At 45.8% G+C, this 27,097-nt stretch overlaps 1 protein-coding gene across 1 annotated transcript in view; it reads left to right on the plus strand.

Moving 5' to 3' along the window:
* The window catches only part of LOC311132918 (slit homolog 1 protein-like), a gene marked incomplete at its 5' end in the record, with an annotated part of 150,045 nt that overhangs the window by 92,247 nt on the left and 30,701 nt on the right, over nucleotides 1-27,097 (plus strand). Inside the window, 5 exons of the mRNA XM_084166303.1 lie at nucleotides 6,948-7,095; nucleotides 17,647-17,718; nucleotides 23,943-24,014; nucleotides 24,108-24,179; nucleotides 24,677-24,820. Of these exons, the coding sequence (XP_084022429.1) occupies nucleotides 6,948-7,095; nucleotides 17,647-17,718; nucleotides 23,943-24,014; nucleotides 24,108-24,179; nucleotides 24,677-24,820 (508 nt within the window). The remainder of the gene's footprint in view (nucleotides 1-6,947; nucleotides 7,096-17,646; nucleotides 17,719-23,942; nucleotides 24,015-24,107; nucleotides 24,180-24,676; nucleotides 24,821-27,097) is intronic.

A 27,097-nucleotide genomic window follows, 5' to 3' on the forward strand; every position in this document is an offset into this window, starting at 1 on the left:
ACAAACAAACACACACACACACACACCACACACACACACCACACACACACACATCGTTCTGTCTTGAGTGCAGCGCTGACCAGAAGATGAACTCCCTCTGAAACGATCATTAGAGACTGGCTCGCTGGCACACACTCATGTTCCTTTCCCTGTGTGTGTGTTTATGTGTGTGTGTGTGTGTGTGTGTGTGTGTGTGTGTGTGTATGTTTGTGTGTTTGTATTAGCTTGCCGTGGCCAGACAGGGACACCTGCGGGGGATTTGGGGCGGGGTGACGTTACTTGGGGGGAGGAGGGGGGAGTGATGGTGTTGTTCGGGGGGAGACCAGCGGAAGTCCATATAGCTCTGTGCTTCACGGCTGACTGGCAATCGGTCCCCTGCTCAAACACACACTTCCTGTCTAAACGAGGGGGGGGGGAGGTAGAACTGTTTTAGAGAGGGAGAGTAGGTTGCAGAAGAGAACATTATGGAGAGGAGGGAGGGAAACCACAAACCTCCATGTGAAATGGGTCAATGTTAGATCAGGAGAGCTCTCTGTATAACACCTGATCCAGGATCTGTCAAAACCCCTGCATGTTAGATCAGGAGAGATGTGCTCTGCATAACATCTGATCCCAGAGCTGTCAAAACCCCTGCATGTTAGATCAGGAGAGATGTGCTCTGTATAACATCTGATCCCAGAGCTGTCAAAACCCCTGCATGTTAGATCAGGAGAGATGTGCTCTGTATAACACCTGATCCCAGAGCTGTCAAAACCCCTGCATGTTAGATCAGGAGCGATGTGCTCTGTATAACACCTGATCCCAGAGCTGTCAAAACCCCTGCATGTTAGATAAGGAGAGATGTGCTCTGTATAAAAGTATGAAAATGTATGCACTCACTAACTATAAGTCGCTCTGGATAAGAGCGTCTGCTAAATGACTAAAATGTAACAAATGTATAACACCTGATCCCAGAGCTGTCAAAACTCCTGCATGTTAGATAAGGAGAGATGTGCTCTGTATAACACCTGATCAAGGCTCCAGGATCTGTCAAAACCCTTCCATGTCAGATCAGAGCAGAGCTAAGACCACACAGAGAGAAAAGCAGCTCACTGAAACACATTGATGACATCGTTTTGCGATTCTGACAAGCACGCACACAAACACACACACACACACACACACACACACACACACACACACACACAGTGAATGCTGTTTTGAATTTGCATCTGACTCGTTGTACATACTGACTCGTGGACTCAGTATCAGTATATCTGTGTAGTTGTATTAATCCATTAAATCAGTCTAGAGGTAAGTAGTTAAACGTCTGTCATTAGTGCAATGGGCCGTGGGTTGGTGCCAGGAGTTTTACTGTGTAATGCCTAGTATGCGATTTGAATCAGAATGACTGGTCTAATGCACACACACATGCAGGCGCCTCCACAAGCTACGAGTCAGCAGGGTAATATTTGTAATAATATAGTGTGTGATCTGAATCAGTATTGCTAGGCATAGTGTTCAGAAACACAAAGACAGCTAGACATGCCATAGAGCAGTACTATTCAAAGTCGGCGAAACTGCAGTGGGGTCACCAATATATAAATATATATATATACAGTACAAGTCAAATGTTTGGACACGCCTACTCATTCAAGGGTTTTTCTTTATTTTTACTATTTATTACATTGTAGAATAATAGTGAAGACATCAAAAGTATGAAATAACACATATGGAATCATGTAGTAACCAAAAAAGTGTTAAACAAATCAAAATATATTTTATATTTTATATTCTTCAAAGTAGTCACCCTTTGCCTTGATGACAGCTTTCCACACTCTCTCATCCAGCTTCACCTGGAATGCTTTTCCAACAATCTTGAAGGAGTTCCCACATATGCTGAGCACTTGTTGGCTGCTTTTTACCTTCACTCTGCCATCCGACTCATCCCAAACTATCTCAATTGGGTTGAGGTCGGGTGATTGTGGAGGCCAGGTCATCTGATGCAGCAATCCATCACTCTCCTTCTTGGTCAAAAAGCCGTTACACAGCCTGGTGTGTGTTGGGTCATTGTCCTGTTGAAAAACAAATGATAGTCCCACTAAGTGCAAACCAGATGGGATGGCTTATCGCTGCAGAATGCTGTGGTAGCCATGCTGGTTAAGTGTGCCTTGAATTCTAAATAAATCACAGACAGTGTCACCAGCAAAGCACCCCCACACCATCACACCTCCTCCTCCATGCTTCACGTGGTAACCACACATGCGGAGATCATCCGTTCACCTACTCTGCATCTCACAAAGACATCGGTTGGAACCAAAAATCTCAAATTTGGACTCATCAGACCAAAGGACAGATTTCCACCAGTCTAATGTCCATTGCTCGTGTTTCTTGGCCCAAGCAAGTCTCTTCTTATTATTGGTGTCCTTTAGTAGTGGTTTCTTTGCAGCAAATCGACCATGAAGGCATGATTCAAGCAGTTTCCTCTGAACAGTTGATGTTGAGATGTGTCTGTTACCTGAACTCTGTGAAGGATTTATTTGGGCTGCAATTTCTGAGGCTGGTAACTCTAATGAACTTATCCTCTGCAGCAGAGGTAACTCTGGGTCTTCCTTTCCTGTGGCGGTCCTCATGAGAGCCACTTTCATCATAGCGCTTGATGGTGTTTGCGACTGCACTTGAAGAAACTTTCAAAGTTCTTGAAACTTTCCGTATTGACTGACCTTCATGTCTTAAAGTAATGATGGACTGTCGTTTCTCTTTGCTTATTTGAGCTGTTCTTGCCATAATATGGACTTAGTCTTTTACCAAATAGGGCTATCTTCTGTATTCCACCCCTATCTTGTCACAACACAACTGATTGGCTCAAATGCATTAAGAAGAAGAAATTCCACAAATTAACTTTTAACAAGGCACACCTCTTAATTGAAATGCATTCCAGGTAACTACCTGATGAAGCTGGTTGAGAGAATGCCAAGACTGTGAAAAGCTGTCATCAAGGCAAAGGGTGGCTACTTTGAAGAATCTCAAATATAACATATATTTTGATTTGTTTAACACTTTTTTGGTTACTACATGATTCCATATGTGTTATTTCATAGTTTTGATGTCTTCACTATTGTTCTACAATGTAGAAAATAGTAAAAATAAAGAAAACCCCTGGAATTAGTAGTTGTGTCCAAACTTTTTACTGGTACTGTATATATATTTTTTTACATTTTAGTCAACGCTCTTATCCAGAGCGACTTACAGACTTTCCATGACATAGACTGACCAGGTGAATCCGGGTGAAAAATATGATCCCATATTGATGTCACTTGTTAAATCCACTTCAATCAGTGTAGATGAAGGGGAGGAGACAGATTAAAGAAGGATTTTTAAGCCTTGAGACAATTGAGACATGGCTTGTGTATGTGTGCCATTCAGAGGGTGAAGGGGTAAAACAAAATATTTGGTAGTAGGTGCCAGGTGCACTGGTTTGTGTCAAGAACTGCAACGCTGCTGGGTTTTTCACGCTCAACAGTTTCACGTGTGTATCAAGAATGGTCCACCACCCAAAGGACATCCAGCCCTTTTGACACAACTGTGGGAAGCATTGGAGTCAACATAGGCCAGCATCCCTGTAGAACGCTTTCGACACCTTGTAGAGTCCAAGCCCCAACTAATTGAGGCTGTTCTGAGGGCAGAAGGTGTTCCCGAATGTTTGATATACTCAGTGTATAGATATATATATATATATATATATATACAGTGGGGAGAACAAGTATTTGATACACTGCCGATTTTGCAGGTTTTCCTACTTACAACGCATGTAGAGGTCTGTAATTTTTATCATAGGTACACTTCAATTGTGAGAGACGGAATCTAAAACAAAAATCCAGAAAATCACATTGTATGATTTTTAAGTAATTAATTAGCATTTTATTGCATGACATAAGTATTTGATACATCAGAAAAGCAGAACTTAATATTTGGTACAGAAACCTTTGTTTGCAATTACAGAGATCATACGTTTCCTGTAGGTCTTGACCAGATTTGCACACACTGCAGCAGGGATTTTGGCCCACTCCTCCATACAGACCTTCTCCAGATCCTTCAGGTTTCGGGCCTGTCGCTGGGCAATACGGACTTTCAGCTCCCTCCAAAGATTTTCTATTGGGTTCAGGTCTGGAGACTGGCTAGGCCACTCCAGGACCTTGAGATGCTTCTTACGGAGCCACTCCTTAGATGCCCTGGCTGTGTGTTTCGGGTCGTTGTCATGCTGGAAGACCCAGCCACGACCCATCTTCAATGCTCTTACTGAGGGAAGGAGGTTGTTGGCCAAGATCTCGGGATACATGGCCCCATTCATCCTCCCCTCAATATGGTGCAATCGTCCTGTCCCCTTTGCAGAAAAGCATCCCCAAAGAATGATGTTTCCACCTCCATGCTTCTTGGTTGGGATCGTGTTCTTGGGGTTGTACTCATCCTTCTTCTTCCTCCAAACACGGCGAGTGGAGTTTAGACCAAAAAGCTCTATTTTTGTCTCATCAGACCACATGACCTTCTCCCATTCCTCCTCTGGATCATCCAGATGGTCATTGGCAAACTTCAGACGGGCCTGGACATGCGCTTGCTTGAGCAGGGTGACCTTGCGTGCGCTGCAGGATTTTAATCCATGACGGCGTAGTGTGTTACTAATGGTTTTCTTTGAGACTGTGGTCCCAGCTCTCTTCAGGTCATTGACCAGGTCCTGCCGTGTAGTTCTGGGCTGATCCCTCACCTTCCTCATGATCATTGATGCCCCACGAGGTGAGATCTTGCATGGAGCCCCAGACCGAGAGAGATTGACCGTCATCTTGAATTTCTTCAATTTTCTAATAATTGCGCCAACAGTTGTTGCCTTCTCACCAAGCTGCTTGCCTATTGTCCTGTAGCCCATCCCAGCCTTGTGCAGGTCTACAATTGTATCCCTGATGTCCTTACACAGCTCTCTGGTCTTGGCCATTGTGGAGAGGTTGGAGTCTGTTTGATTGAGTGTGTGGACAGGTGTCTTTTATACAGGTAACGAGTTCAAACAGGTGCAGTTAATACAGGTAATGAGTGGAGAACAGGAGGGCTTCTTAAAGAAAAACGAACAGGTCTGTGAGAGCCGGAATTCTTACTGGTTGGTAGGTGATCAAATACTTATGTCATGCAATAAAATGCAAATGAATTACTTAAAAATCATACAATGTGATTTTCTGGATTTTTGTTTTAGATTCCGTTTCTCACAGTTGAAGTGTACCTATGATAAAAATTACAGACCTCTACATGCTTTGTAAGTAGGAAAACCTGCAAAATCAGCAGTATATCAAATACTTGTTCTCCCCACTGTATATATATATATATATATATATATATATATATATATATATATTCTGGTATAAAGAATAAGGGTACAGATTATTGTATGGGACAATATACAAACGTTTTTGAGAAAGATAATTTGAAAAATTAAATAAAAAAATAAAATTTATGTATTTTTGGTTTCTTTTAATTTTGATAAGAGATAAAAATGCAATTAATTGTTAATGTAAAAATCGAAATTTACCAATTTTAAGGTTGTGTCATTAGATTTAAGGTAGGCTTGCAAAAAATTGATGGGGAAAAAATTGGGTCCCCAGAAAAGTTATAATACATTTTACATATTTAGCAGACGCTCTTATCCAGAGCGACTTACAGTTAGTGAGTGCATACATTTTCATACTGGCCCCCGGTGGGAAATGAACCCACAACCCTGGCGTTGCAAGCGCCATGCTCTACCAACTGAGTTACAGGAGACTACACTACCATAGAGTCTATCTAGCACCATTAATTACCTCTAGGTCTGTGGGAAAGAGAGAGAGCTAGGCTGATTGCCATTGCTAGTCCCTAGATCTGTCTCAGTCCCATTGAGCAGTATGACTTTCTCCTGTCATCAACAAACACACACAAACACAGGGGGATAGGGAGCAGATCAAATATTCATAGTAGGAAACTTAGCAGATTAGTAATGCAGAGTAAATGAGGCCATTTAAAAGACTGTTTTATACACTTTTCTAGGTTAGGCTGGAAATACCAGAGCAGTACAAACACACACACACACACACACACACATGGGCGCACACAAACACACTGTTGTCTTTGACAAGGACGTTACATTTTGAACAGGTATCGGGAGACAATGTCAGTGGGATGTGCATAATGTATGCAAATTGTGCCGTCTTCAGATTTTGGAGAACAAACGTAAGCAGGAAGCGAGAGAGAGCAGGGAGGAGGGGGAGGAAGAGAAGAGAAGAGAAGAGAAGAGGGGGGTTAGAGGAGTTGAATTAGCAAAATGCTGTGAATTCCAGATAGAATTAGAACATGATGAGAACACAGAGGTACAGATAACGGAGATGATTGAAAAGATGTCAATATGCATGTCATTGTATCCCTACTGAAAAGCTCACACAACATACAGATATGCTGGTCCATTATACAGGCCATGAGATACGACCGACTTTTGATGGTTTCCCCTAGTTTATATCCAACTGAGACTGATACACCATCTGACATATCACATGTTACTCTTCCTCTACATGCATGTCAAAACATTCAGGGGAATCTCGTCTGACTTCATTTGCAAGTCGATGTTTTCTCTCGTGTGTCTTCTGGTTCTGCAGCTGTTATAGTTGAGATGCAAACACGTGGAAAAGCCTTAACGCTGGTGTGTGGGACTGGGAGAGTTTCTCTTCTGCACAGAAGGCATGCACAAACACACAGGAAAATATGTGGACTCGCACACACAAGAATGGACACACACACACACACCACTTTCTCTTTTCCAGTTGTTGCCCAAATCCCCCTGGTCTGATCAGTCTGCTGCCTATTCTGTAATCCTGCTTAGACTGGCCACCCTTAGCAGGACTTGAACCTCTCCCCCTCCCTCTCTCTCTGTCTCTCTCGCTCTCTCTCTCTGTCTCCAGGTCACTCAGAGAGCTCCGGCTTGCAGCCTTGCAGCCTAGGAGGAGGTTCGTGCCCTGCCATGTGTACCTGCAGTAACAACATTGTGGACTGCAGAGGAAAAGGCCTCACAGCTATACCAGCCAACCTTCCTGACACCATGGCTGAGATGTAAGTACCACACTCTCTTGTACTGTATGTTGCCAATTAGCTGACCTAAACACATCACCCCTGTCACCCACAAGCCCCTTCAGGGGAGGCTGAGTAAGGTGATATATTTCAGTGGAATCTAGGGGATATCCACATCTGTCGGTGTGTGCGTGTGTGTTAGTTTACATCCCTTTTATCAGCACTGATATCTGCACCAAATATGAACCCCTTCTAACCTTGGGCTCTGGAAGCTGTCTGTAAATCCCTAGAATGCAGGGTAAGGGCAGAGTCTCATACAGTACCTAATACTTACTGTAGAACAGAACCATCACTAGAGTATCAAACCTCCATCACTAAGGGGCCAAAAAGATGTGATGCCCTTTGACTCTTCTGGCAGTGTACCTTTAAAGCAGAAATGATGTAATGGCTGCCTGGTTTTGCTGCGTATCAAAGATATTACTTCTTACTTTCCCCCAACCACTGTAAATGGGTCAGGGTTATTAGGGAACATCCATGCTGGGTTAGTGTGTGTGTGTGTGTGTGTGTGTGTGTGTGTGTGTGTGTGTGTGTGTGTGTGTGTGTGTGTGTGTGTGTGTGTGTGTGTGTGTGTGTGTGTGTGTACTGACCCTTGCTGGGTGGGTATTTATAAACAGCCCAGGCTCTTTAGGGGGCAATGAGACTCAGAGACTTTGCCTGGCGTCCCTTAATGACCCATAAACTCCTCAGAAGTAATTTCTCTCTCTCTGGTAATGTCCTTCTAGTGTCCCTGTTCCTTGATCTATGTAACCAATAATATCTCTGCTAGAGCCAGCAGCACTACAGGCACATTAGCACATAGAGAGGAAGGCGAAAGATATATTGCTTTACTCACAATGTTCCCTCCACTGCATTTATTGTTACTGTTACATAGAGATTTCATTAGTTTCTCACCATACAATAGTGAACATGTACAGTATTAATCCTCTTTGGAAAGCTTACAAAAGGATAATAACTGGTTCTGGTTTAGAATAAATTTGAATAAATGTTGTTGTTTTTCTCTTTTGCCACACCTCTATTCCCCCATCCCTCCTCTCTCCTCACCTCCTCACCTCCTCACCTCCTCTCTCCTCACCTCCTCGCCTCCTCACCTCCTCACCTTTTCTCTCCTCAACTCCTCACCTCACCTCCTCTCTCCTCACCTCCCTCAGTTCCTCCTTTCCTACCCGCCAGAGCTTTGTTTGAAGTTCTATCTTTACAGCAGTCTCTCTCTTCCCTTCCTCCTCCTTTCCCTTCTCCTCCTTCTTTCCCTCCTTCATCCTCTCCTGCCTCTTCTTCTCCTCCTTCTTTCCCTCCTTCTCCCTCTCCTGCCTGCTCTTCTCCTCCTTCTTTCCCGCCTTCTCCCTCTCCTGCCTCTTCTTCTTCTCCTTCTTTCCCTCCTTCTCCCTCTCCTGCCTCTTCTTCTTCTCCTTCTGCTCCCTCTCTCGGCCCACTACCCCAGGCGGGTTTATGGGAGGTGGATCAGTGAGAGGGGACAAGGGGGAGGAAAGAAGGAGAGAGGTCTGTTCTGTAATTCTCCACAGCAGGTCTGATGTGAGCTCTTGAAGTTCATTATAAAATCAGTTTCTATTACAGGGAGGCAGACTGGTGGATATCAAGGCCAACACTAATGCTTGGTTAATGAGCCACTCCAGTCCTGACACACACACACACACACACACACACACACACACACACACACACACACACACACACACACACACACACACACACACACACACTTCTCATTACTTACACATGGAGAGCTATGCGTCTCTCTGCTGCTTGTTAATGAAAGACAGTTTTATGTTCATGGGTTTTGAGACGTGAGGTCTGAAAACTGGAGAGATATTACAGCCCTCTGTAGTTAGTTAGTCTGTCCCTGGTAGGCCTGTTAGGACTGTGGGTCTGTAGTTCGTTAGTTAGTCTGTCCCTGTTAGGACTGTGGGTCGGTAGTTAGTTAGTTAGTCTGTCCCTGGTAGGCCTGTTAGGACTGTGGGTCTGTAGTTAGTTAGTTAGTCTGTCCCTGGTAGGCCTGTTAGAACTGTGGGTCTGTAGTTAGTTAGTTAGTCTGTCCCTGGTAGGCCTGTTAGGACTGTGGGTCTGTAGTTAGTTAGTTAGTCTGTCCCTGGTAGGCCTGTTAGGACTGTGGGTCTGTAGTTAGTTAGTTAGTCTGTCCCTGTTAGGACTGTGGGTCGGTAGTTAGTTAGTTAGTCTGTCCCTGGTAGGCCTGTTAGGACTGTGGGTCTGTAGTTAGTTAATAATATTAATATAAAATAATAATTAATAATATAAATATATTAATAATATATGCCATTTAGCAGACACTTTTATCCAAAGCGACTTACAGTCATGCGTGCATACATTTTTGTGTATGGGTGGTCCCGGGGATCGAACCCACTATCTTGGCGTTACAAGCGCCGTGCTCTACCAGCTGAGCTACAGAGGACCACAGTTAGTTAGTTAGTCTGTCCCTGTTAGAACTGTGGGTCTGTAGTTAGTTAGTTAGTCTGTCCCTGGTAGGCCTGTTAGGACTGTGGGTCTGTAGTTAGTTAGTTAGTCTGTTCCTGTTAGAACTGTGGGTCTGTAGTTAGTTAGTTAGTCTGTCCATGGTAGGCCTGTTAGGACTGTGGGTCTGTAGTTAGTTAGTTAGTCTGCCCCTGTTAGGACTGTGGGTCTGTAGTCAGTTAGTTAGTCTGTCCCTGGTAGGCCTGTGGGTCTGTAGTTAGTTAGTTAGTCTGTCCCTGTTAGAACTGTGGGTCTGTAGTTAGTTAGTTAGTCTGTCCCTGGTAGGCCTGTTAGGACTGTGGGTCTGTAGTTAGTTAGTTCGTCTGTCCCTGTTAGAACTGTGGGTCTGTAGTTAGTCAGTTAGTCTGTCCCTGGTAGGCCTGTTAGGACTGTGGGTCTGTAGTTAGTTAGTTAGTCTGTCCCTGTTAGAACTGTGGGTCTGTAGTTAGTTAGTTAGTCTGTCCCTGGTAGGCCTGTTAGGACTGTGGGTCTGTAGGTAGTTAGTTAGTCTATCCCTGGTAGGCCTGTTAGGACTGTGGGTCTGTAGTTAGTTAGTTAGTCTGTCCCTGTTAGAACTGTGGGTCTGTAGTTAGTTAGTTAGTCTGTCCCTGGTAGGCCTGTTAGAACTGTGGGTCTGTAGTTAGTTAGTTTGTCCCTGGTAGGCCTGTTAGGACTGTGGGTCTGTAGTTAGTTAGTTAGTCTATCCCTGGTAGGCCTGTTAGGACTGTGGGTCTGTAGTTAGTTAGTTAGTCTGTCCCTGGTAGGCCTGTTAGAACTGTGGGTCTGTAGTTAGTTAGTTAGTATGTCCCTGGTAGGCCTGTTAGGACTGTGGGTCTGTAGTTAGTTAGTTAGTCTGTCCCTGGTAGGCCTGTTAGGACTGTGGGTATGTAGTTAGTTAGTTAGTCTGTCCCTGTTAGAACTGTGGGTCTGTAGTTAGTTAGATAGTCTGTCCCTGTTAGGACTGTGGGTCTGTAGTTAGTTAGTTAGTCTGTCCCTGTTAGAACTGTGGGTCTGTAGTCAGTTACTTAGTCTGTCCCTGTTAGGACTGTGGGTCTGTAGTCAGTTAGTTAGTCTGTCCCTGTTAGAACTGTGGGTCTGTAGTTAGTTACTTAGTCTGTCCCTGTTAGAACTGTGGGTCTGTAGTTAGTTAGTTAGTCTGTCCCTGGTAGGCCTGTGAGTCTGTAGTCAGTTAGTTAGTCTGTCCCTGGTAGGCCTGTTAGGACTGTGGGTCTGTAGTTAGTTAGTTAGTCTGTCCCTGGTAGGCCTGTTAGGACTGTGGGTCTGTAGTTAGTTAGTTAGTCTGTCCCTGGTAGGCCTGTTAGGACTGTGGGTCTCAGCCCCTGAGAGGTTAGTATACTGTGTATCTGTGTTAGATGGACTCAGTCTTTTTATTTCTCAGTAGGGGGCTGACTGTTGGCAACCATAACAATACAGCCAATTTCTTACCAAAAACAGACCATACCATAACATTCTCAGTACTTGACATAGAACAGGGCTCTACATTTTACTGCAGATGTAAATCATACATATGGTTTATTTTAAACGTGTACATTATTGCCGTCTTCTCAAGGACCTCACATAATGAGACGTTTTGGTAAAAATCTAATGCTATAAACACTGTGAGTAATACAGTTGTTTGTGAAACTGTCTCGGTTGTTTCCTGGTGGCTACAACATGAGTCTTTCTGTCTCGTAGAGCATGTGTCCTTAGAGTAGACTCTGTTGTGTGTATGTCACTGTCTCTCTCAGCCCTAATGAAAACCATGCTCATAGCCTAATGAATAGAGTTACAACTATTGATTATATTATACACACAGAGACAGACACCTGATGAATGGGTCGACGACAGGCATTGATTCTCCATGTCAAGGCTACTTATGGAGATTGTTTATCTTTGCTTGGTTGACTGGAAAAGGAGGGAAAGATGGAGGGATAGAGAGGGGGGGATAGAGAGGGAGGGATAGAGAGGGAGGGGTAGAGAGGGAGGGATCGAGAGGGAAAGATAGAGAGAGGGATAGAGAGGGAGGGATAGAGAGGGAGGGATGGAGAGGGAAAGATAGAGAGGGAGGGATGGATGGAGAGGGAGGGATAGAGAGGGAGGGATAGAGAGGGAGGGAAAGATAGAGAGGGAGGGATGGAGAGGGAAATATAGAGAGGGAGGGATGGAGAGGGAGGGATAGAGAGGGAGGGATAGAGAGGGAGGGATAGAGGGAGGGATAGAGAGGGAGGGATAGAGGGAGGGAAAGAGAGGGAGAGATAGAGAGGGAAGGATAGAGAGGGAGAGATAGAGAGGGAGAGATAGAGAGGGAAGGATAGAGAGGGAGGGATAGAGAGGGAGGGATAGAGAGGGAGGGATGGAGAGGGAGGGAGGGATAGAGAGGGAGAGATAGAGAGGGAGGGATAGAGAGGGAAGGATAGAGAAGGAGGGATAGAGGGAGGGAAAGAGAGGGAGAGATAGAGAAGGAGGGATAGAGAGGGAAGGATAGAGGGAGAGATAGAGAGGGAGGGATAGAGAGGGAAGGATAGAGAGGGAGGGATAGAGGGAGGGAGGGAAAGATGGAGAGAGGGATGAAGGCCACAGGCTGGAGGACAGAGGAATCAATGTTTGTGTGTGTGTGTGTGTGTGTGTGTGTCCTGACCCTGATTGATTCCTCTGTGCCTCCTCTAATCTCACATGTTTGTCACCTGTGGTCTTTTTTCACGTTGGAAACTCAGTCCTTGCATGTATTGATCTGAGAAGGGGGATGGAGAGATGAATGCTGTCTGGAAGGCTTTTGTCCCACACTGACATACCCAGACACACACTCAGACACACACCCAGACACACTCCTATATGACAAACCCGTTCATACACTTAATGCACTTCTCACAACTTCTTCGGACATACTCGCAAACACGCACGCACACATACACTCCAGACAGTGTTTTCTACAGTACCCTGGGATCTCCTGCTGCAGACATGATGATTGAAGGAACTAAAGCCACTTGGCAAAACACCCTGACTCACTGTGGGGACATGAGACCACAATGCTGTGACACACAAACACACACACACACTTATACGGACAGAGAGAACATGACTACCACAGGAATCTGTGGTCTGGAATCACAGCTATCCTAAAAATGTCAATTATACAGCTCTATCTGTCCATAAAAGTCCCCCAGCTTTGAACCAGAACATTTTTCAATTAAATATATGGAAACTTAAAACTGTATTATTGAGGGAAGTCACTGAGTACGCAACAACACAAAACTCAACATATACCATTTACCTCCCATGAATGGACACACACACACACACACACACACACACACACACACACACACACACACACACACACACACACACACACACACACACACACACACACTGCAAATGGACATTTATCCTAAGTCCCTAACCATAGTGGGTGGGTGGTGTGTCATGTAAATCTACTCTGGTCAGCAGGCAGTAACAGAATCCTACAGCATTAAAAACACTGATAATATCCCTGGAAGTGTTTTGAAATAAGGCTGAAACACTGTAGTACTGGCAGAAACCTAAACAGGAAGTACACGTGGTAAGGACTGTTCAACTTTTGTCTGACCAATCGGAATCTATTCTTCAAGATTGTTTTTATCACGCGGACTGGGATATGTTATTTCAGAACACTTCTCATCCATTTTTACCTCTCTGGCTGATAAACATGCCCCTCTCAAGCGACTTAGAGTCAAAAACTGAACTACCCCATGGTAATCTCCTGTACTCTCAGACCTCTTGAAAATAAATCAAGCCTGAGCCAAGGCTAGACAAACTGGCTTATTTAGGCAATTGAGAAATAGCTGCACTGCCTCGGTTAAACAGGCCAAATCAAACTACTTCCTTAGCGCTATGACAGACTCTGTTAGTGATCCCTCTAAATTCTGGAAAACCGTTAATTCACTGAAGTGGTGTAATTCCTCTACTTCCCTGCCTAAACAAGTAGTTTTAGACTCCTGCATCATTACTGAAAAAGTTCTGATTTGTGATGCTTTTAATCAGCATTTGATCTCAGCTAGTTTCGTATTTGAAAGAAATGGTGGTCATACTGGTCTTGGCCAGTCAGTTGACTGTTATTCCCACATACAGCCTCCAGTTGCCTCGATGGATGATCAGTCAACCTCACGTGACTTGGGAAATGGTAGTCAGGGTTTTTCTTTTTGGCAACTCACAGAAACAGAAGTTATTTCTGCCTTATTAGGTATTGACATAATAAAGTCATTAGGGGCTGACAATTTGGACTTGTCTTTGCTTAAGTATGCAGTGCCCCTCATGTCAAAATAAAGGTTAAATGAAAATAACTGAAGAAATATGTCTGGGTTGCCTCTGAGAATAACATTGACGTATACACTGACTCGGTGACTGAGTTCATCAGGAAGTGCATAGAGGATGTTGTTCCCACTGTGACGATTAGAACTTATCCAAACCAAAAACCGTGGATAGGTGGCAGCATTCGCGCAAAACTGAATGTGCGAATCACCGCATTTAATCATGACAAGGTGACTGGGAACATGGACGAGTACAAACAGTCCAGCTATGCCCTCTGTAAGGCAATCAAACAGGCAAAACGTCAGTACAGAGACAAAGTGGAGTCACAATTCAATGGATCAGACAAGAGACGTATGTGGCATGGACTCCAGACAATCACAGATTATAAAGGGATAACCAGCCACGTCACGGACACCGATGCCTTGCTCCCGGACAAGCTAAACACCTTCTTCGCCCTCTTCGAGGAAAACACAGTGCTGCCAACGCGGGCCACCGCCGTTCACGAGGACTGTGAGCTCTAGTTTTTTGTGGCCGACGTGAGTACTGTAGGACATTAAGCGTGTTAACCCTCGCAAGGCTGCCGGCCCAAAATGGCATCCCTAGCCGCGTCGTCAGAGCATGTGCAGTCCAGCTGGTTGGAGTGTTTACGGACATATTAAATATTTCCCTATCCCAGTCTGTTGTCCCCACTTGCATCAAGATGTCCAACATTGTTTCTGTACACAAGAAAGCGAAGGTAGCTGAACTAAATGACTATCGCCCCGTAGCACTCACTTCTGTCATCATGAAGTGCTTTGAGAGGCTAGTTAAGGATCATATCACCTCCACCTTACCTGACACCCTAGACCCAATAGAATTTGCATAATTCCCCAACAGATCCACGGAAGACGCGATCGACATCGCACTGCACACTGCCCTATCCCATCTGGACAAGAAGAATATCTATGTAAGAATGCTGTTCATCGACTACAGCTCAGCCTTCGACTACAGCTCAACATCATACTTCCCTCCAAGCTCATCACTAAGCTCGGGGCCCTGGGTCTGAAAACCGCCCTGTGCAACTGGGTCCTGAACTTCCTGACGGGCCGACCCAAGGTGGTGAAGGTAGGCAACAACACCTCCGCTACGCTGATCCTCAACACGGGGGCCCCACAAGATTGCATGCCCAAGATTGCATGCCCAGCCCCCTCCTGTACTCCCTGTTCACCCATGACTGTGTGGCCATGCACGTCTCCAACTCAATCATGAAGTTTGCAGATGACACAACAGTGGTAGGACTGATTACCAACAACGACGAGACAGCCTACAGGGAGGAGGTGAGGGCCCTGGCGGAGTGGTGCCAGGAAAACAACCTCTCCCTCAACATCAACAAAACGAAGGAGCTGATCGTGGACTTCAGGAGACAGCAGAGGGAGTACGCCCCCATCCACATCGACTTGGCCATAGTGAAGAGGCTGAAACGCTTCAAGTTCCTCGGCGTGCACATCACTGACAACCTGAAATGGTCCATCCACACAGACAATGTGGTGAAGAAGGTGCAACAGCGCCTCTTCAACCTCAGGAGGCTGAAGAAATTTGGCTTGGCCCCTAAGACCCTCACAAACATCTACAGATGCACCATTGAGAGCATCCTGTCGGGCTGTATCACCGCCTGGCATGGCAACTGCACCATCCGCAACAGCAGGGATCTCCAGAGGGTGGTGCGATCAGCCCAACGCATCACCAGGGGCACACTGCCTGCCCTCCAGGACATCTACAGCACCTGGTGTCACAGGAAGGCCAAGAAGATCATCAAGGACCTCAGCCACCCGAGCCACGGCCTGTTCACCCTGCTACCATCTAGAAGGCAGAGTGCATTAAAGCTGGGACCGAGAGACTGAAAAACAGCTTCTATCTCCATGCCATCAAACTGTTAAATAGTCACCACTAGCCAGCCACCGCCGTGTACCCTGCCTGAACTTTAGTCAATTATACTAGCCGGCTACCACCCGGTACTCAACCCTGCGCCTTAGAGACTGCTGGCCTACGTACATATTCATTGAACACTGGTCACTTTAATAATGTTTACATACTGTTTTAACCACTTCATATGTATATACTGCATTCTAGTCAAGGCTCATCCTATATAACTACTGTTGTACACACCTTTTCTATTCATATACTGTCCATAATGTCTATACACACCATCATATACATATAGATTTATATTCCAGACTCATTCTAATATTTCTATATTTCTTAATTTCTTAATTTAATTTTTTGGATTTGTGTGTATTGTTTTGTATTGTTAGGTATTACAACACTGTTGGAGTTAGGAACATAAACATTTCGCTACACCTGCGATAACATAACATATGTGTAGGTGACCAATACAATTGTATTTTATTTTATTTACTGGTGGGCCTAATTCCTATCACTCCACCCATTTGGTCCCAATACCCAAACCCCAACTCCCTCTTTCCCAGCCCTCTCTCTAGACCCATTCATATTTACCAGCTCTAGCCCTATCCCAGGCCAATCCCACAGCCCCTGCCCTGGCCACAACCACAACCAGAGCCCCATACTGTTTATCTGTAGGTCAGTTGACAGCTTTTAAAACTGGCCTTAATGAGACTTAGAGGGGTTAGAGGAGAGAGCAGGGCTGGAGAGAGACAGCTGTCTGTACGCCCTGCCATAACACCACTCAACCACACGCAGACACACACACACACTCGCGCACACACACACTCGTGCACACACACACACACACACAAACACACACACTGGCAGCCGTGTACACACACACACACACCAAGGTTCAGAGCCCAGTCCTTACTGGCTTTCAAGGCCTGAACATCTGAGACTGATTACAGTACGTCTGTGACTCTCAGTTTCCACCGTTAGGGAGTGTATGTGTGTGTGTGTGTTTGTGTGTGTGTGTGTGAAAGAGTTAGAGAAAGAGACAGAGAGCAGTGCCACAAACACTTTTGTGATCTGTGATGTCTGGAGTCTCTACCTGTTCCTCTCTCCTAAATGTCTCTCCCTGGTCCTTTCTCCTCCATGTCTCTCCCTGGTCCTCTCTCCTCCATGTCTCTCCCTGGTCCTCTCTCCTCCATGTCTCTCCCTGGTCCTCTCTCCTCCATGTCTCTCCATGGTCCCCTCTCCTCCATGTCTCTCCCTGGTCCTCTCTCCTCCATGTCTCTCCCTGGTCCTCTCTCCTCCATGTCTCTCCCTGGTCCTCTCTCCTCCATGTCTCTCCCTGGTCCTCTCTCCTCCATGTCTCTCCCCGTTCATCTCCTCCATGTCTCTCCCTGGTCCTCTCTCCTCCATGTCTCTCCATGGTCCCCTCTCCTCCATGTCTCTACATGGTCCTCTCTCCTCCATACCTGTTTATTGTTCCAGAGGAGATGTTATGACTCACACACAGGACAGGAAGATATCTTTATTAATGAACCAGGGGAGGGGAGGGGAGGGGAGGAGAGGAGAGGGGAGGGGAGAGACACGCAGATGCACGTGCATGCACACAGAGACACACAGACGTACGTGCACGCACACACAGAGACACAAACACACACATACACACACACACAGCAGGGATTAAGGTAGTTGGCAACAGCTGACCAATTACCATGGGTCGGTAGTGATGTATGACTACTCTGCCTTGTTTCTATAGTGATCTCTGTTGTTGGTTTATGAACTGATAGTATCTATATCTCTCTTTTCCCCATGTCCCTCTCCTTCTCTCCAACCCTCTCTTTCCTCCTCATCGCTGTCTCTCTCTAGTCGTCTGGAGCAGAATGGGATCAAGTCAGTTCCTCCTGGAACCTTCTCTCCCTACAAGAAGCTGCGCAGGATGTAAGTATATACAGTACTCTCTAGGGCTGAAGTATACTAAGTGCACTTCCTCTAGGGCTGAAGAACATATGTAAGTAAACTAGCTGTAGGGCTGAAGTATGGATGTAAGTACAGTGAGGGAAAAAAGTTTTTGATCCCCTGCTGATTTTGTACGTTTGCCCACTGACAAAGACATGATCAGTCTATAATTTTAATGGTAGGTTTATTTGAACAGTGAGAGACAGAATAACAACAACAAAAATCCAGAAAAACGCATGTCAAAAATGTTATAAATTGATTAGCATTTTATTGAGGGAAATAAATATTTGACCCCTCTGCAAAACATGACTTAGTACTTGGTGGCAAAACCCTTGTTGGCAATCACAGAGGTCAGATGTTTCTTGTAGTTGGCCACCAGGTTTGCACACATCTCTTTGCAGATCTTCTCCAAGTCATTAAGGTTTCGAGGCTGACGATTGGCAACTCGAACCTTCAGCTCCCTCCACAGATGTTCTATGGGATTAAGGTCTGGAGACTGGCTAGGCCACTCCAGGACCTTAATGTGTGTCACGCCCTGGCTCTGGGGACTCTTATATGTTGAGCCAGGGTGTTAGTTTCTATGTTTAGTTTTCCAGGTTTCTGTTCTAGTATGTTGTATGTTCTATGTTCATGGTCTAGTTCGTTGTATTTCTATGTTGGCCAGGGTGGTTCCCAATCAGAGGCAGCTGATTCTCGTTGTCTCTGATTGGGAACCATACTTAGGCAGCCTGTTTGGCACTTATCATTTGTGGGATCTTGTTCCGGAGAGGTTTGTGTTTTGTTAACCTTAGGACTTCACGTATCGTTTTGTTGTTTTGTTAATTGTTGTAAAGTACTCATTAAAAGATGTACGCATATCACGCTGCGCCTTGGTCCGTTGCTTACGACGATCGTGACAATGTGCTTCTTCTTGAGCCACTCCTTTGTTGCCTTGGCCGTGTGTTTTGGGTCATTGTCATGCTGGAATACCCATCCACGACCCATTTTCAATGCCCTGGCTGAGGAAAGGAGGTTCTCACCCAAGATTTGACTGTAAATGGCCCCGTCCATCGTCCCTTTGATGCGGTGAAGTTGTCCTGTCCCCTTAGCAGAAAAACACCCCCAAAGCATAATGTATCCACCTCCATGTTTGACGGTGGGGATGGTGTTCTTGGGGTCATAGGCAGCATTCCTCTTCCTCCAAACACGGCGAGTTGAGTTGATGCCAAAGAGCTCGATTTTGGTCTCATCTGACCACCCAGTTCTCCTCTGAATCATTCAGATGTTCATTGGCAAACTTCAGACTGCCCTGTAAATGTGCTTTCTTGAGCAGGGGGACCTTGCAGGCGCTGTAGGATTTCAGTTCTTCACGGCGTAGTGTGTTACCAATTGTTTTCTTGGTGACTATGGTCCCAGCTGCCTTGAGATCATTGACAAGATCCTCCTGTGTAGTTCTGGGCTGATTCCTCACCGTTCTCATGATCATTGCAACTCCACGAGGTGAGATCTTGCATGGAGCCCCAGGCCGAGGGAGACGGACAGTTATTTTGTGTTTCTTCCATTTGCGAATAATCGCACCAACTGTTGTCACCTTCTCACCAAGCTGCTTGGCGATGGTGTTGTAGCCCATTCCAGCCTTGTGTAGGTCTACAATCTTGTCCCTGACATCCTTGGAGAGCTCTTTGGTCTTGGCCATGGTGGAGAATTTGGAATCTGATTGATTTATTGCTTCTGTGGACAGGTGTCTTTTATACAGGTAACAAGCTGAAATTAAGAGCACTCCCTTTAAGAGTGTGCTCCTAATCTCAGCTCGTTACCTGTATAAAAGACACCTGGGAGCCAGAAATCTTTCTGATTGAGAGTGGGTCAAATACTTATTTCCCTCATTAAAATGCAAATCAATTTATAACATTTTTGACATGCGTTTTTCTGGATCTTTTTGTTGTTATTCTGTCTCTCACTGTTCAAATAAACCTACCATTAAAATGATAGACATCATTTCTTTGTCAGTGGGCAAACGTACAAAATCAGCAGGGGATCAAATACTTTTTTCCCTCACTGTATACACATAACTGAGTCTCACCCACTTAACACTAATTTCACAAACCAACCCACTTCACCTCAAACAGAACTGGTGAAATGCTGACAATATACAGTGGGGAAAAAAGTATTTAGTCAGCCACCAATTGTGCAAGTTCTCCCACTTAAAAAGATGAGAGAGGCCTGTAATTTTCATCATAGGTACACGTCAACTATGACAGACAAAATGAGAGAAAAAATTCCTGAAAATCACATTGTAGGATTTTTTATGAATTTATTTGCAAATTATGGTGGAAAATAAGTATTTGGTCAATAACAAAAGTTTCTCAATACTTTGTTATATACCCTTGGCAATGACACAGGTCAAACGTTTTCTGTAAGTCTTCACAAGGTTTTCACACACTGTTGCTGGTATTTTGGCCCATTCCTCCATGCAGATCTCCTCTAGAGCAGTGATGTTTTGGGGCTGTCGCTGGGCAACACGGACTTTCAACTCCCTCCAAAGATTTTCTATGGGGTTGAGATCTGGAGACTGGCTAGGCCACTCCAGGACCTTGAAATGCTTCTTACGAAGCCACTCCTTCGTTGCCCGGGCGGTGTGTTTGGGATCATTGTCATGCTGAAAGACCTAGCCACGTTTCATCTTCAATGCCCTTGCTGATGGAAGGAGGTTTTCACTCAAAATCTTACGATACATGGCCCCATTCATTCTTTCCTTTACACGGATCAGTCGTCCTGGTCCCTTTGCAGAAAAACAGCCCCAAAGCATGATGTTTCCACCCCCATGCTTCACAGTAGGTATGGTGTTCTTTGGATGCAACTCAGCATTCTTTGTCCTCCAAACACGACAAGTTTTTACCAAAAAGTTATATTTTGGTTTCATCTGACCATATGACATTCTCCCAATCCTCTTCTGGATCATCCAAATGCACTCTAGCAAACTTCAGACGGGCCTGGACATGTACTGGCTTAAGCAGGGGGACACGTCTGGCACTGCAGGATTTGAGTCCCTGGCGGCGTAGTGTGTTACTGATGGTAGGCTTTGTTACTTTGGTCCCAGCTCTCTGCAGGTCATTCACTAGGTCCCCCCGTGTGGTTCTGGGATTTTTGCTCACCGTTCTTGTGATCATTTTGACCCCACGGGGTGAGATCTTGCGTGGAGCCCCAGATCGAGGGAGATTATCAGTGGTCTTGTATGTCTTCCATTTCCTAATAATTGCTCTCACAGTTGATTTCTTCAAACCAAGCTGCTTACCTATTGCAGATGCAGTCTTCCCAGCCTGGTGCAGGTCTACAAGTTTGTTTCTGGTGTCCTTTGACAGCTCTTTGGTCTTTGCCATAGTGGAGTTTGGAGTGTGACTGTTTGAGGTTGTGGACAGGTGTCTTTTATACTGATAACCAGTTCAAACAGGTGCCATTAATACAGGTAACGAGTGGAGGACAGAGGATCCTCTTAAAGAAGAAGTTACAGGTCTGTGAGAGGCAGAAATCTTGCTTGTTTGTAGGTGACCAAATACTTATTTTCCACCATAATTTGCAAATAAATTCATTAAAAATCCTACAATGTGATTTTCTGGATTTTTTTCTTCTCATTTTGTCTGTCATAGTTGACGTGTACCTATGATGAAAATTACAGGCCTCTCTCATCTTTTTAAGTGGGAGAACTTGCACAATTGGTGGCTGACTAAATACTTTTTTTCCCCACTGTACTTGTTGTCTGGCCATAGTGCACGGGGTCCAATCAAAGCACAATTAGTCAATCTTACCTTCTCAGTTTCATGTTACAACCCCAAACTACCCTGTCCAGACTAAGAGCAGGAAGATGTACAGGGGTGATGGTAGTGTGATTCTGTCTGGCTGCAGAAGGCTACAGATGGCTACAAGCTGAAACCTCTCCACAGTAATAACACCTCTCATGTTTCAGTGCTACCCGCTGGTATTCTCAGCCTGGTTAGAGTGTCTGTCTGACTGCGTAGGCACACTGTAAACTGTGGCAGAGATGATTATGGATATGATGATTATATTATATGATATGGGGGAAAGGAAAGAGTGCTGGAATGAAGACTGAGGGTTTTTTCCTCTTCTTCTCCTCTGTTTCTCTCCCCCTTTCTGCCCTACTTATGGGGGTGATTTCCAGTCCAGTAGTATTTCAGCCTCACCAACTACCCGCTAACCAGCCTAGCCCTAAAATACATGGGCTACTGGTCACAACTAACGAGTGCTGGAATGAAGACTGAGGTTTGATCCTCTCCTCCTCTCCTCTCTGCCCCACTTACGGCTGCTAGCCATCGGGTCGGACACGAGGTGTATGTGGCAGGGGCTTCTAACGATCACGGACTACAAAAAGAAAGCCAGTCACATCACAGACACCAACACCGCCCTACCGGACGAGCTAAATACCTTTTTCTCACGCTTCGAGCAAAACGACTCTGAGCTGCCAAGGAGAGCCCCTGAGGACAACGAGGGCTACGTGCTTACGGTCTCCACAGAGGACGTATGTAAGTCATTCAAGATTGTTAACCCTCGCAAGACTGCCGGCCCAGACGGCATCCCTAGCCGCACCCTCAGAGCATGTGCAGACCAGCTAGCTGTTGTGTTTTCTGACATTTTCTCTCTAGCTCAGGGCGTTATCCCCACCTGCTTCAAGATATCCAATATCATCCCCGTGCCGAAGAAAGGGAAAGTAACTAAACCGAATGACTACCGACCCGTAGTACTCACTTCCGTCATCATGAAGCGCTTCGAGAGGCTAGTCAAAGACCACATCACCTCCTCCCTCCCCGACACACTCAACCCTCTCCAATTAATTTACCGCCCCGATGCAATCACCATTGCACTGCACACTGCCCTTACCCACCTGGACAAATGGAATGCATATATGAGGATGCTGTTCATCGACTTCAGCTTGGCCTTCAATACCATAGTGCCCTCTAAGATCACCACAAAGCTCTGGCCCTGGGACTGAACTCCTCCTTATGCAACTGGTTCCTGGACTTCCTGACGGGCCGCCCCCAGGTGGTGAAGGTTGGCAACATTACCTCCTCAAGACTGATTCTCAACACGGGCCCACAAGGGTGCGTCCGTGTATACCCACGACTGCGTGGCCTCGCATAGTTCCAACTCCATCATCAAGTTCACAGAGGAGGTAGGCACTCTGACAGTAGTAGACCTGATTACCAACAACGACAAGACGGCCTACAGGGAGGAGGTAGGCATTCTGACGGCGTGGTGCCAGGTAAACAACCTCTCCCTCAACGTTAGCAAAACAAAGGAGCTGATTGTGGACTTCAGGAGGAACCATGCTGGGCACGCCCCCATCCTCATCAGTGGGGCCGCCCTGGAGGCGGTCAAAAATGTCAAGTTCCTCGGCATACACATCTCTGAGGAGCTGAAATGGTCAAACCACACAGACACCGAGTTGAAGAAGCGACCATATATGAACTGTGTTGTTCCCCTGGCACATGACAGGATTGTGTCTGAGATCAGATGCTGTAACCTCCTCTTTATCCACAGCTCTATTTTCCATGAAACATAAGGCTTTTGCAAAAAGACAAATAGCTACTTATTTAGCACTTAATTTAACATTAGCCTCAAATGCGATAATTTCACATCTTAAAGACCACATGACGATTTCACTTTAAATATTTCCCTTTTTCACTGCACACTCCATTAACACACACACACACTCATACTCACTCACACACACACACACACACACACACATTCATATGCACGTGCACAGACACACGTGCACACACACACTTAGTGGTGGTTAGCTTGTGGCCAGTGGTCTGTGGATTCTGTTAACAGGCATTTACAGAGACAGCCTGTTCCATATGGACCCCAGCCCTGCACCCCATTAATACACCACACACATCACACTGTTCTGTATTTTCATTGGCTGGCAGTGTCGTCAACCCACCTCTGCTCAAATATCATTGGCTGCTTTAGAAAGTTCTGGAATGGAAACTTGAATAATAAGTTATGGGACAGTAAGGACTTTTGAGGGGTCAGAGGTTACAGCTACTGTATGACAGTTCGGCAAGGCTAAAGACAAACCTTGAATGTCCCCCCCCCCCCCCCCCCTCTCTCTCTCTCTCTCTCTCTCTCTCTCTCTCTCTCTCTCTCTCTCTCTCTCTCTCTCTCTCTCTCTCTCTCTCTCTCTCACTCACTCTCACTTTCTCCAGAGATCTCAGTAATAACCAAATATCAGAAATAGCTCCTGATGCCTTCCAGGGCCTGAGATCCCTCAACTCACTGTGAGTCACTCTGCTTTTACATAAATACAATTTCGGATTGATTGGGCGATTGATTGATTATTAATTAATATATCAATTGGTTGATATTAACAGAGTCCTGTATGGGAATAAGATCACGGAGCTGCCCAAAGGAGTGTTCGACGGACTATATGCCCTGCAACTACTGTAAGTACAAACAGTAGTAATAGTAGTTATTCCCTGATGACACTCATTTTATATTGATGCTTTCCACATCTCCCTTATCTCTTGTTTATTTTCTTTCCCTCCCTTCTTCCCTCCATCCATCCCCCCCATTCTCTCTCGTTCTCTCTTTCTCTCTCTTTCTTTCTCTCTCTCTCTCTCTCTCTCTCTCTCTCTCTCTCTCTCTCTCTCTCTCTCTCTCTCTCTCTCTCTCTCTCTCTCTCTCTTTCTCTCTTTCTCTCTCTCTTTCTTTCTCTCTCTTTCTCTTTCGCTCTCTCACTTGCTCTCTCTCTCTCTCTCTGTTTCGCACTCTCTCTCTTTCGCTCTCTCTCTCTCTTTCGCTCTCTCTTTCGCTCTCTCTTTCGCTCTCTCTCTCGCTCTCTCTCTCAATTTCAATTTCTCTCTTTCTCTCTCTCTCTCTCTGTCTTTCTCTCTCTCCTTCTCTCTTTCTCTCTGTCTCTCTTTCTACCTCCTTCTCCCAGGTTGTTGAATGCCAATAAGATCCACTGTGTTCGGGCCAATGCCTTCACAGACCTGCAGAATCTCTCTCTACTGTCTCTGTATGACAACAAGATACAGACTGTGGCCAAGGGCACCTTCGCTTCCCTCAGAGCAATACAGACACTGTGAGTTACACACACACACACACACATACGTGCGCATGCACGCACACACACATACAAAAACACACACACAAGAGCAGTGTAAAAACACACACTCACACGAGCCAACACACGGTTCTTTACGCCGTGTCTCCCTAATAACACATGAATGGAAACTTGAGGTAAAAAGCAGATTAAATCCATCATCGTGACAATTACACACACACACTCACACACACACAAACACACACGTACACACAGACACACCCTCAGGTAATTCAAAATCAAGCCAATACATCCTCCAACCAAGCGAGTGCCAGTGCAGCCAAACACTGTCATCAATACTGACCGCAAACTGCAGTAGATTTTTGACTGATTGTCTTGGTCAGTTTATACACTGCTCAAAAAAATTAAGGGAACACTTAAACAACACAATGTAACTCCAAGTCAATCACACTTCTGTGAAATCAAACTGTCCACTTAGGAAGCAACACTGATTGACAATACATTTCACATGCTGTTGTGCAAATAGAATAGACAACAGGTGGAAATTATAGACCAATTAGCAAGACACCCCCAATAAAGGACTGGTTTTGCAGGTGGTGACTACAGACCACTTCTCAGTTCCTATGCTTCCTGGCTGATGTTTTGGTCACTTTTGAATGCTGGCGGTGCTTTCACTCTAATGGTAGCATGAGACGGAGTCTACAACCCACACAAGTGGCTTAGGTAGTACAGCTCATCCCGGATGGCACATCAATGCGAGCTGTAGCAAGAAGGTTAGCTGTGTCTGTCAGTGTAGTGTCCAGAGCATGGAAGCGCTACCAGGAGACAGGCCAGTACATCAGGAGACGTGGAGGAGGCCGTAGGAGGGCAACAACCCAGCAGCAGGACTGCTACCTCCGCCTTTGTGCAAGGAGGAGCAGGAGGAGCATTGCCAGAGCCCTGCAAAATGACCTCCAGCAGGCCACAAATGTGCATGTGTCTGCTCAAACGGTCAGAAACAGACTCCATGAGGGTGGTATGAGGGCCCGACGTCCACAGGTGGGGGTTGTGCTTACAGCCCAACACCGTGCAGGACATTTGGCATTTGCCAGAGAACACCAAGATTGGCAAATTCGCCACTGGTGCCCTGTGCTCTTCACAGATGAAAGCAGGTTCACACTGAGCACGTGACAGACGTGACATAGTCTGGAGACGCCGTGGAGAATGTTCTGCTGCCTGCAACATCCTCCAGCATGACCGGTTTGGCGGTGGGTCAGTCACGGTGTGGGGTGGCATTTCTTTGGGGGGCCGCACAGCCCTCCATGTGCTCGCCAGAGGTAGCCTGACTGCCATTAGGTACCGAGATGAGATCCTCAGACCCCTTGTGAGACCATATGCTGGTGCGGTTGGCCCTGGGTTCCTCCTAATGCAAGACAATGCTAGACCTCATGTGGCTGGAGTGTGTCAGCAGTTCCTGCAAGAGGAAGGCATTGATGCTATGGACTGGCCCGCCCGTTCCCCAGACCTGAATCCAATTGAGCACATCTGGGACATCATGTCTCGCTCCATCCACCAACGCCACGTTGCACCACAGACTGTCCAGGAGTTGGCGGATGCTTTAGTCCAGGTCTGGGAGGAGATCCCTCAGGAGACCATCCGCCACCTCATCAGGAGCATGCCCAGGCATTGTAGGGAGGTCATACAGGGACGTGGAGGCCACACACACTACTGAGCCTCATTTTCACTTGTTTTAAGGACATTACATCAAAGTTGGATCAGCCTGTAGTGTGGTTTTCCACTTTAATTTTGAGGGTGACTCCAAATCCAGACCTCCATGGGTTGATACATTTGATTTCCATTGATAATTTTTGTGTGATTTTGTTGTCAGCACATTCAACTATGTAAAGAAAAAAGTATTTAATAGATTATTTAATTCATTCGGATCTAGGATGTGTTATTTTACTGTTCCCTTAATTTTTTTGAGTAGTGTATTTAGCAAGAACAATTGTGTTATGTTGTGTAACACGTACAAACAAGTATATGCAGGTACACACACTCAGACACACACAGCTGTCAAGTTGATTCATAGTGTTGTCCCTTGGCTCATCTGACAACAGTTCTCACCCAGAGACCCATCGACGACAGGGTGGACGGTTCACACACGCACGCACGCACGCACGCACGCACGCACGCACGCACGCACGCACGCACGCACGCACGCACGCACGCACGCACGCACGCACGCACGCACGCACACACACACACACACACACACACACACACACACACACACACACACACTGGGGGCCTGTTCCA

The sequence above is a fragment of the Coregonus lavaretus genome, assembly GCF_964263955.1.
Source record: "Coregonus lavaretus genome assembly, chromosome: 1".
In the NCBI taxonomy this organism is placed as follows: Eukaryota; Metazoa; Chordata; class Actinopteri; order Salmoniformes; family Salmonidae; genus Coregonus; species Coregonus lavaretus.